Source organism: Henckelia pumila, chromosome 2, assembly GCF_033568475.1.
Source record: "Henckelia pumila isolate YLH828 chromosome 2, ASM3356847v2, whole genome shotgun sequence".
NCBI lineage: Eukaryota > Viridiplantae > Streptophyta > Magnoliopsida > Lamiales > Gesneriaceae > Henckelia > Henckelia pumila.
Window position 1 is genome coordinate 176,198,151 of NC_133121.1, and position 12,688 is coordinate 176,210,838.

Sequence of the window (12,688 nt, forward strand, 5' to 3'; positions counted from 1 at the left end):
GGACCTGATTGAAGAAACGTTCGTTCATCAGTTCCTGGGATATACAACAAGAGCAGATTAAATTCTGTTGGTGTCCATAATCCCGCTTCAAGATTTTAAGGTAAAATATTTAATAGTGATTATTTGTTTTACTTACACAAATTTAATCGTAAAGTTTTGATACCCAGATATGGAATCATTTCATATTAATAAAAATAAATTTTTAAACTTCCGCTGCACCGGGTATCAATTCTAATTGATCTGAACACAGTTTTCCAACATAAACTTCAAAACTCCTCAAGAGAAGTGGACTGGAAATGCACCTGATTATTCAAATCTAAGGATTTTTGGTTGCACGGCCTATGCACACATCAGACAAGATAAGATTCAACCAAGAGCTAAGTAGTGCATCTTCTTAGGTTATCCTGATGGTGTTAAAGGATACAGGCTGTGGTGCATTGAACCAGGAAATGAAAAGTGTATGATAAGCAGAGATGTTGTGTTTAATGAAGAAGAATTCCCTTATAAGAAAGGAGATGCATCCATAAATAAAACAGGAACCTCAGAAAACATGTTGCAGATAGAATTAAACTCAGATTGCTTCTCTGATAATTACAGTCATGAGAAAACAAAAGAAACATCAGAAACTACACCAAGAAATCAAGGCAATGTTACTAGAGATCAGAGTGAATATCAACTCACAAGAGATAGACCAAGGAGAACTATCAAAGCTCCTGTCAGATTATGCTTTGAAGATTTACTAGCCTATGATTTTGTGACAGCTAGTGATCTTGATGAGGTGGAGACATTAGATTTTGAACAAGTCATGGAAAGCAGAGAAAGTTCAAAATGGATCCAAGCAATGAAAGAAGATATGAACTCATTGAAAGCAAACAGAACTTGGATTCTTACTGATAAACCTAAAAATCAGAAGATAGTTGGTTGTAGATGGATTTTTAAGAAGAAGGAAGGAATCCCTGGTTTTGAAGGAATTAGATACAAAGCAAGTTTGGTAGCTAAGGGCTTCACACAAAGAGAGGGGGTTGATTACAATGAGATTTTTTCACCAGTTGTAAAGAAAACATCCATTCGATTGATACTCTCAATGGTTGCTCAAGAGGATATGGAACTTGATCAATTAGATGTTAAAACAACCTTCTTGCATGGAGACTTGGAGGAGACTATTTACATGAATCAACCGAATGGCTTTGAACAGGGGAACTCAAATCAGGTATGCTTGTTAAAAAAGTCCATCTATGGTTTAAAACAGGCCCCTCGGCAGTGGTACTTAAGATTTGACAGCTTTATGGAGAAGATTGGTTATAAAAGATCCAATTATGACACCTGTGTATATTTCAAGGGAGAAGTCTCAGGGTGTCCAGTTTATCTTTTGCTATATGTTGATGATATGCTCATAGCAAGCAAAGATAGAAAAGAAATAAATTTACTCAAATCCAAGCTAAGTACAGAATTTGAAATGAAAGATATGGGAAGTGCTAGCAAGATTCTTGGAATCAACATTATTAGAGATAGACACAGTAGGAGACTGTTCTTATCTCAAGAAGGTTATGTTGCTAAGATACTTAAAAAGTTTGACATGATCACTTCAAAATCAGTGAGTACTCCTATTGGACAAAATTTTAAGCTGTCTAACACTCAATCACCTAAAGATATTGCTGAGGTGGAGTATATGGAAAGAGTACCATATGCAAATGCTGTTGGATGCTTGATGTACTGCATGGTGTGTACAAGACCCGATTTAGCATATTCTATAAGCATTGACAGCAGATTCATGGCTAGTCCAGAAAAGGAACATTGGCAAGTTCTCAAGTGGATCCTGAGATACTTAAATGGTTCAAAGGAGATAGGACTGTGTTATGGAGGAGCAGACAGAAATAAGAATGTTATTGAAGGATTTGTAGACTCATATTATGCAGGATGTATTGATTCAATAAAATCTATCTCAGGCTACATATTTACAGCCTATGGTGGAGCTATAAGCTGGAGAGCCAGTCTTCAGAAAGTTGTTGCCTTGTCCACCACAGAGGCAGAATATATGGCTGCCACAGAAGGAATAAAATAAGGAATTTGGTTACATGGCTTCATAAATGAAATTGGATTTGATCAAGGTGAAGTTGTGATACATTGTGACAATCAAAGTGCGTTACACCTTATCAAAAATCCAATGTTTCATGAAAGATCGAAGCACATTGACATACGACTTCATTTTATTCGAGAGATAGTGGCAAAAGGATTAATCAAAGTTGAGAAGATTGCTTCTGGAGATAATCCCGCAGAAATGATGACTAAATGTTTACCATTGTCCAAGTTTCAGAAGTGCTTGGATTTGGTAAAGGTGACAAAACCTTAAGATTAAGGTATGCAGTCAACACAAGGAAGACAAGAGAATGAACAAGGAAACAGAACCAAGGTGGAGATTGATGAGAATTGGTCCTGTTTGGTAGCTGCTCGATCAAAGGAAAGGCACTGAGTTTAGCTACTGTCTTTAGCTAGGACTTTGTAACTGATTCAGTTATGCTAACTAATCTTGAAAGCATAACTGAATTCAGAGCTAGTATATTTACTCCTGATGCCATTGTATTCGATTGACTTGTAACTCAGAATTACTCTCATAATCAAAGAAATTCTCTTGGGGTGTTGGCTGCCGTGGAGTAGGTATTTCGATAACGAACCACGTAAAATCTACTTTGTTAATCTTCTTTACTTCTTCATGCATATGTGCTGCGTGTGATTGTGTTAGTCATCTTCAATTATATTCAAGATCAAAGGAAACAATCACAACAACCTCAAAGTCATGAATGTTTGTTTAGAACTACAAATAAATGTTTAAAAATCCATTTTCATTTCAAGTAAAATTCAAAGGTTCCACGCCTACATATACAGAGACTGCAATCTGCCTATATTCTCCACTGCCTTTGCAAAAACAATGAATTCTGAAATTTTCTTGATACTATTTCTCATCTTCATCGCACCTCTGTTTTTGTTCTTGCTCCTGAAAAAGAAGAAAGCAAAAAAGCTCCCTCCTGGCCCCAAGAATCTCCCCATAATAGGCAATCTTCATCAGCTTGGGAAGCTACCTCATCGATCTTTTCAAGAATTATCCAAAACATATGGAGATCTCATGCTCTTGCATTTCGGGTCCGTGCCGACGTTGATCGTGTCCTCTGCCGACATGGCGCGAGAAATCTTTAAATCACACGATATTGCTTTTTCAGGGAGACCCTCCTTGTACATCGCCAAGAAATTAGCCTACGATTCATCCAACATTTCTTTAGCCCCATACGGTGAGTATTGGAGACAAGTGAGAAAAATCGCGGTTTTGGAACTGTTGTCCGCTAAAAGGGTCCAATCTTTCGGTAGAATACGGGATGCAGAGGTGGATTTCATGATCCAACGAGTATCTGAACACAATGCAAATCCTGTCAGTTTGAGCACACTGACGTTTTCGCTGACGAATAACGTCATCTGCCGGCTGCTTTCGGAAAGCTGAGCCCGGATGAACATGGGAATAGAGATGGAAGGATGAACAGGTTTCAAAGTATCTTTCTTGAGATGCAGCAAGTGGCTGCTGGATTTAATGTTGCAAACGTTTTCCCATCGCTGGCATGGGTTAACAAGCTTAATGGCGTCGAACGGAAGATCGACAGGAGTTTTCTGCAAGTGGACTCATTTTTCGACCAACTTATTGAAGAACATCGTGATCCCAACAGGCTTAAACCTGATCAAGAAGACGTTATCGATGTACTGATCCCAATCAAGAATTCAAGCTGGAAGATAAACATGTCAAGGGTGTTCTTGGAGTATGTATTCTTTGCCATTCAATTTTCTCTAAAAACTTTTTGTCAGAGCCAAAAAATATCGAACATTGGAACTAATCCTACATATAGTTCCAAACTAAACATGATATTAATTAGTTAGCGCTCTTCTGAAATGACTATGCTATACCAGGAGTAACACTCTCGGTGTAGTTCACACAAGATGTTCATATGAACCTCTTATTTGAAAGCAAAATGTACTGATCGGTCCCATATTGTTTGTTTTTTGGCAATATGTTCATATGAACTTCTTGTATAAAATCATATAGAAGATATATAGATTCAAATATAGATATATTCTCAAGCTATCCAATGAATATTATTTGCAGAACATATTTGCTGCTGGAACTGATACTTCATCTACAACAATCGAATGGAGAATGACGGAACTGGTGAGAAATCCTCGAGTCAAGGAAAAAGCTCAACAAGAAGTGAGAAAAGCTTGTAAAGGAAAGTTTAAAGTAGAAGAAAACGAACTCCAAAAATTCTATCCAGAGAGGTTTTTGAACAGCGATATCGATTTCAGAGGGCATCATTTCGAGTTGTTGCCATTCGGTGTTGGCAGAAGAGGCTGCCCTGGAATCAACTTCGCGATTTCTTTGGTAGAGCTTGCGCTCGCGAATCTTCTATTTTGCTTCGATTGGGAGCTCCCACAGGGAATGTCGACACAAGAGCTTAATATGGAAGAGGCACTTGGGATCACAATGCGTAAGAAAATCCAGCTTTGTCTCGTGGCTACACAACCAACAAATGATATCCATAAATTATAAAAATCATGAAGTTCAAATTAATAACTCTAGTCATTAATTAAATATCATATCGGATGGAGAAGAGAAACTGATGTATCAACTTGGTTGAATTGATAACCACTCTGGATCATGAATAAAATTCGAATTCCGATATACCAAAATTATTACGAACGATTGGTTGTAAAACTCATTTCACAAAAACAGCTGCGAAGTGAACCAGGGTCCATTTAATGAGACAATTTTTATTCGAATCAAGTCGTTAAAAATTACTGCTTTTTATTTCAATGGTACTCCCTCCGTCCCATGTATATTGTCTTTTTTAGATTAAGAAAAATGTATTAAAAAGCAAATTTTATATAAACTTCCTATTTTATCCCTATTCAATGTATTAAAAATGATTGCATAATTTTCAAGATTTAGTTAATAGGGGTATATTAGTAAAGGGTCCGTTTGAAGTTGAAGATAAGATAAATAATATAGTGACAAGTAATATATTGTAATAAAAAATAAATAAAAAATGATAGTTAATATAAGATTTGATTTGATTGATAGATTATGGTTTGTTTTATTTGATTGATTATATATTATATGAAAATAGTAAATTAATATTTTATCCTTGTAATATTTAATAAAAATATGAATAATATTATTATAAAGGGTAATATAGTAATTTAAATTCAATGATTTGATTGATGTAAGATAAATAATTTATGATTTGATTGATATGAGATAAATAATTGAAAGATGGATAAATAATATGACCAAAAAAACATGAGATAAATAAAATAATTTATAGGCAGACTAATAATCTACCACTTCAAACACACCCAAAGAAGTGTAAAAAATTGTTACTAAATATGATATATGACTATATATTTGGGACGAACAAAAAAGAAAATGTGGACAATATAATTGGGACGGAAGGAGTATTATTTTTCAATAATTACGCATATGGATAATATCGATCCTCTCACAAATATATATGAGTGAAATCGATCGTCTCACAATCGAATATGTTAATTGAAAACACGTCACAAACATCCAAATAAATTAATCAAATACTATAGATTAATCTGAATCAAAGTTCATGAAAAAAACATTAGAGATAATAGTTCTCTTTCTTAACTAATTTCTCTTATTTTTATATAAAATTTGTTCAACTAAGTTCTTAAAGTTAAGTTTTAGTGCATTAAGAGTTTGATTTTTTTTTCTTTCAGTCTTATTTCATTGAAAGTTGGTCTCTTGTGAGACGGTTTCATGAATATTTATCTTTGTGACGGGTAATAATATCCATATTTATAATAAAAAATTATAAATTTGTGAGACGATATCATGGATCTTAATCCGCGAGATGGGAATAAAATGTAATATTTTTAACGTAAAAAAGTAATACTTTTTCATGGATAACCTAATTAAATATCAATCTCACGAAATTGATCCATAAAACTGTCTCACAAAAGTTTTTGTTAAAAAATAATACTTTATCGTAAGTAACTCAATTATGAGATTTGTCTCTCAAAATTTATTTTTGTATGACCGTCTAACAAGTTTTTGTATTTCACTGGAGTATTGTTGATACACATGCCGTCAAAAATTGTTGTCTTCTACGATATCATGTCGACATTATACCAAAATATCAAAATATTATAACTAAAAGAATCAAAACCCAAAAATTGTCAAGTTAGTGAAAAAAAATATATCTTCTCAAAGTTAGGAACTCAAATGGTATAGTTATTGATGTTGTACATGGAATTCTCAATGGTAGATATTCTCCAACAGAGGCTGAGGCGATGGGAATTCGAGAGGCTCTAAGTTGGGTCAAAAACAAGAACTTGTCAAATGTCATTTTCGAATCAGATGCTCTTGTTGTGATTGATGTTTTACGCAATACAGAGCAGGATTACTCTTATTTGAATTCATTGTAAAAGATTGTACAACTCTTGCTAGGGATATACAATCTTGTAACTTTGTTTTTGTTAAACAATCAGTGAATCAAGTTGCTCATGTTCTAGCACGAGAGGCTGTTTCTAAGCCTGTTCCAGTAGGATAGATCACTCCTAGTCCTACTTTGATTTCCGGTGTAATTTCGTTTGATTTGGCTTAATAAAATTTTACTTTCTTATGAAAAAAAAGGTAGTTTTTTAAATATGTAATATAATCATGTGTAACCTTTATTTCATTTTATATTTTTTTCTAAGAAAGATTTTAAATAGTTGAATGAAAATAAAAACTTACAAATCAGATTATGGCAAGCGCCTTTGACTTTATTAAATGAATCACTTGGCCTTCCATTATCACCATCATCACATCTGAATGGCAAGTACATTGCCACGCGAGTGCAATGAGTTGTTAGACGTGGACATCGAGTCTTAGTGGAACTATTTTAAAAAAATTTACATCATCTAGGTCTTACTGATTATTTTTGTGAATTAAAGCTTGTTCTTGAATTGTATTATTTTTTATTTTAAAATATTTTTTCATTATAAATATATAAGTCGAATTCAATTTATCTCACAAATATAAATTTATAAAATTATTTTACAAGAAACTTACTCAACATATTTTCCGATCATATTAGAATATGCTGATTGAAAACTTCAAATTTAGAATCAAATTTCATGGAAAAATAAATACTAGGGAAAATGGTTTTTTTTATTAACTTGACTTATTTTTAGTTTTACTCAACTAAGTTTAAAATTTTGTTTTAATTAGTTAACTAAGCTTGATTATTTTTTTTCTTTGTTTTGGCTTTCATTCTTATTTCATTGTAGTGATGATGTGTCTGACCGTTGAGTTCAACCTAGCATATGAGTATTATCCCAATGATAGTTTAATATCTCATGATTTGTCACATCAACAATATATCATTAATTATGTTTATGTGTAAAAATATGAATTATTGGATGCATGATTTAGATATTATCCTCATCAAAAATCATTCTCTTGTATGATTTCATGTCAGCTACAAAATTTAAAAATTAAAACTTAAACCCAAAATTGGATATTCTTGTAATTTGGAAAGATAACTAGTAATCACGTGTGTTTGATCTTTATTGTACGTGATTACAAAAGTTATCTTAATTAATTACTTTATATTTTAGAAAGATTTTTAACAGTTGATGAACTAATTAAAAACTTACAAATCAGCATTAAAAAAATTCCGTTTATAATTTTACTACCAGTGCCTTGTTATGACTTATGATTATCAATTTGTTTGAAAAAATATTTATTTTTATGATCAAATACATGTAGCAATCAAACGACACAAAGAAACAGGATATATGGGAAAGCAAAGTTCCATATATCCACACAAGAAATAATAAAATATGATCAGCAAATTTGTAAATATCTCAGCCTCTAGAGTCTTCTTAATTACTTATCTCCACTAGCTCTATCCACACAGCATTAGGAAAAGAATGGGTTCTGAGATTTTCTTGATACTCTTTCTCACCTTGATCGCACCTTTACTGATCTTGTTATTATTACTCAAGAAAAAGAAAAGAAAGCTCCCTCTTGGCCCAAAAAAGCTCCCACTAATAGGCAATCTTCATCAGCTTGGAGGGTTGCCCCATCGATCCCTTCACGAATTGTCCAAAACTTATGGAGATCTCATGCTCCTGCAACTGGGATCAGTGCCGACGTTGGTCGTGTCGTCGGCCGACATGGCGCGAGAAATCATTAAATCACATGACCTTGCTTTCTCGGGCAGGCCCTCCTTGTATATAGCCAAGAAACTAGGTTACAATTCATCCAATATTTCTCTAGCACCATACGGGGAGTATTGGAGAGAAGTGAGAAAAATCGCGGTTTTGGAACTTTTGACGGCGAAAAGGGTCCAATCTTTTGGTAACATACGGGACGAAGAGGTGGCTCTCATGATCCATCGTGTGTCCGAACATGGTCTGATGAATCCTGTAGACTTGAGTTCTTTGACGTTTTCGCTGTCCAACAACGTTGTCTGTCGCGCGGCCTTCGGAACGACGAGCCCCGATGATCATGGGAATAGCGATGGTAGAATGACTAAGTTTCAGCAGATTCTTCTCGAGGTGCAGCATTTGGCTGCTGAGTTTAACGTTGCGGATTTTTTCCCGTGGCTGGCTTGGATTAACAAGCTCAACGGTGTCGACCAGAAGATCGACAAGAATTTTCGGGACATAGATAATTTTTTCAACAAAGTAATAGAAGAACATCGTGATCCCGAGAGGCCTAAACCTGATCAAGAAGATATCATCGACGTATTGGTTCGAATCCAGAAAGATCCCAACCAAGAAATCCATCTGAAAGATGAACATGTCAAGGGTGTTCTTGGGGTTTGTATTTTTTTTTTCTCTTTAAGTTTTCCATTTAGTTTTCTCTTCGTCTTTTCACCAAACTAAACCGACCTATTGTCCATTTAGTTTTCTCTTCGTCTTTTCACCAAACTAAACCGACCTATTGTTCTCTTGTTCTATCGAAGTATCTAAAGCGTCAATCAATTTTGTGAGATAGATATTAAAAAAAATTTATACTTTAAAGTATTATTTCTGTCTGTTGATCAGTCTCACGAATATAATTAAATAAAATAAATATAGATAAATATAAATAATAAATAATAATAAATTAAAAGAATTATCTAAGTACATAACTTTTGTTTGACATGAATATAGACGAAGTTGGTCAGTCTCCCGGATATAAATCACGAGCGTCTCACACATGAGTCATACTTTTGTCCTAATGTAATCGGGAACCTACTAATTAAGAGTAAATTTCTTTTGAAATGGTCTCATTGATCTACATTCGTTATATTGTTGATCAATTTAACATCTACGATGAAAATATTATTTTTTGACATAAAAATTATTATTTTTTTCATATAAGTCGATTGGAGATCCGTCTCACGTATATTACGTGAGACGATCTCATGTTTACATAATTGTTGATATTTATTAGCTTCAAGTGTAGATAAAATTTCAAGGATATCCGATGAACATTTGCAGGATATATTTGCTGCCGGAACCGATACTTCATCTGCAACGATTGAATGGACAATGGCGGAACTCATGAGAAACCCCCGAGTCAAAGAAAAAGCTCAACAAGAAGTGAGAAAATTAGCTTGCAAAGGAAAGGTAAGAGTAGAAGAAAACGATCTCCAAACACTCACATACTTAAAATTGATCGTAAAAGAGTCCTTAAGGCTCCACCCACCTGCCCCATTGATGGTCCCTAGAGAAACTATTGAGAATTGCACCATCGACAACAAATACCAAATCCCCGCAAAGACTCGTGTCATTTTCAACGCAACAGCAATCGGAAGGGACCCGAAATACTGGGAAAACCCCGAAAAGTTCCATCCGGAGAGGTTTTCGAACAGCGACGTCGATTTTCGTGGGCAACATTTTGAGCTGTTGCCGTTCGGTGCTGGCAGAAGAGGTTGCCCTGGAATCAACTTTGCGATTTCCTTGGTAGAGCTCGCGCTCGCGAATCTATTGTTTTCGTTCGATTGGGAGCTCCCACGGGGAATGTCACCGCGAGAGGTTGATATGGAAGAAGCACTTGGGATCACAATGCATAAGAAAATCCCACTCTGTCTCGTTGCTTCGCCACCAAAACACGATATATATTCACTGAATGTGTGATAATATAATGATCAAGTTATCTACGTAGCATGCATGTTAAATTAAATACATGTGAATCATGATATATAGCGGTGAAAAATCATCTGTAATAATTGCATAATATTCTGAGTTACATTTGCAGTCAATTTAACTTGGTGTGCTATCTAGTTTTTTAAACATACTAGTAAGTATGACGTGTCCTGCACGTGTTATAAAATTTGAAAAGACGAAATTTATAAAAAGTTAAGGAAAATTAAATATTTATGTGATTTATTTGGGAAAGCAAAATTTTCATTGTCAATTGAAATGAATAAAAAGAATGGTATTCATTCTAAATTTTCGATATTAAAAAGTATTATTAATTCTTTTGACCCTTAATTTTTACTTTTTGGTCATGACTATGTTGTTGTTTTGTTTGAGTTTCTTCATTCATCTATTAAAATCACCAATCCTCTCATCATCTTGAATCTTTGTGATAATTTTTTTGGAGATGAGTGACTTTGATTCTCTTTATGAGGTTTTGTTTGCGCTTGTTGCTCTCTTGGAACAACAAGTAGAGTTAACCTGATATAGAAAAAAGTTCTTGGATTGAAACATAAGGACATCTGTATTTTCAACTGCTTTGTATATTATTTTGGGAAAATAAGTTTTTTGGTCCATTATCTTGTCCATGTTTTGGTTTTGATCCATTAACTTTTTCGATGTATGAGTTTTAGTACACTAACTTTGCATTTTTAGTGTTTTTTGTTCAACTGCATAAGTGTCAACTTTTGATTGGTTCAAAATGATGACGTGGACCAATCAGAAGGTGACACGTATGTAGTTGGACCAAAAAAACACTGAAAATACAAAGTTAGTGTACCAAAACCCACATAGAAAAAGATAATGGACCAAAACCCAAATGGGGTAAAGTTACTGGACTAAAAAAACTTATTTTTCCTATTTTTTATAACTATTTTTTCAATATTTTTTTATTATTCAACAGTTACTTGAATTATTTAAAATACTAAATAATATTAAATTAAAATTATAATTAATAATATATGTGATAAAAGAAATAAATGTAAATGAAATTATAAATAAATATAAGTGAATTGAGAGTGGGTCCCATAAAAAAATTATTGAAGAGGTTTATGATAACGGAGAGAGGTATAAAAAGAGATAGGATTTTTAACTTTTAATGTGGCAGTGATGTGGCAGAACAAAACCTCATGTAGCGATTTAGGATTACAGATGCCCTTATCAAAAAAATTAATAATAAGTACTCGGTGGATATCGAAACTGGAGTGGAGGATCCCACGTACGATAAAAAAAACATGTGGATGCATGCGTAGATAAGAAATGAAGTAATACAAAAGTTTTATTTATTAAAATATCATGATATATTATAAAATCTCGGAATAAAATAACAAAATCTCATAATATAATTATTATAAATATCATTGTACATATAGCATTATTCATTAAACGACGAGGTTTGATCATGGACTTGCATAAATCCAGTCTATTATCATTTTTCCAACCACACAATGGATATTTGCCTTTGGAATACGGCGAACAAATCATAATTAGAAATTGGAAAATTCTCCTTCCTTTGTTAAAATAATATTCTGGAAAATTCTTGTTTGTAAATTATGTGTCACTAAAATACAAAACAAATAAAATTTAAAAAGGACAACAAATTTGACTCGCTTTTTAAGCAAACAAAGAAAGTAATGAATGTCCGTATACGAATTTGCTTCTTAGAGCAAGTCCAGCTGCCGAGTAAGCTGCCACGCGGTGAACTGGGCTTCTTCGGTCTATTTCATCTTTCGCCCGTGAAAATCTTGCATGTAGAAATTTCAATAACGTTTGAGAGAGATTTTAGAGGGTGAAGTATTTTTTTTGGTTTTTTTTTATTTCAATAAAATTTGAAATTTTGTAAAATTTAATTAAAAAAATTAAAAAAAAATACTTTTTAAAAAATCTTCTAAATAATATCGAATTCGTATGCAGGATGTCGTGGGTCTCGAGAATTTTGGTGCGGTGAAGCTTACCATTTTATTTTTATATTTTTTAGGGGAAAAAACAAGGAAAAATTGATTTTTCGGTCCTATATATTCACTTCATTGTGATTTTAGACCATTAAGTTATGAAAGATGGGTTTTAGTCCGCTAACTTTTATATTTTTGCAATTTTGGTCCGATTTGACCGAAAATTTTTTAAGTTGCCGGAAGTTAATTACTTGGCATCAGAATTTGCTTACATGTCATTTGTAAAAATAGAGATGATGCCAACTATTTTACATGTATTTAACTTAAAATAAAAATAAAATACAGAGAACTTAAATTTCATTCGATTGGAGCTAAGCGTGCCTCTTCCCCAAATCGGATATGCATAAACCCTAGATATGTTCATCCTTCTCAAAGGCGAAAAATTCCATCTTCCAACTAAAAACTTTGAGATTCCGAAAAAATTTGTAAGAAAGGAGCAATTTCAGAAGGATATTGCAGCTAAAATGCAACTTCAACCAAGAAACACTACAAGAAAA

General features: G+C 33.5%; 1 protein-coding gene and 1 pseudogene across 1 annotated transcript; both read left to right on the plus strand.

The window, feature by feature from the left end:
* The first annotated feature begins 2,926 nt into the window (after positions 1–2,926).
* On the plus strand, positions 2,927–4,585 carry LOC140879005 (strychnine-11-hydroxylase-like; annotated as a pseudogene).
* A 3,315-nt stretch (positions 4,586–7,900) lies between these two features.
* On the plus strand, positions 7,901–10,305 carry LOC140883673 (strychnine-11-hydroxylase-like). The gene is made up of 2 exons (XM_073290233.1): positions 7,901–8,874; positions 9,541–10,305. Exons 1-2 carry the CDS (start codon positions 7,981–7,983, stop codon positions 10,177–10,179), a joined length of 1,533 nt encoding a protein of 510 aa, XP_073146334.1. The 5' UTR covers positions 7,901–7,980; the 3' UTR covers positions 10,180–10,305.
* Positions 10,306–12,688: the final 2,383 nt, after the last annotated feature.

Excerpts from the sequence above, each read along its gene's own strand:
- LOC140883673 (XM_073290233.1), top strand. The coding sequence starts at position 7,981 with ATGGGTTCTGAGATTTTCTTGATACTCTTTCTCACCTTGATCGCACCT. Across the intron at positions 8,875-9,540 it reads ATGTCAAGGGTGTTCTTGGG|GATATATTTGCTGCCGGAAC; the intron begins GTTTGTATTTTT and ends GAACATTTGCAG.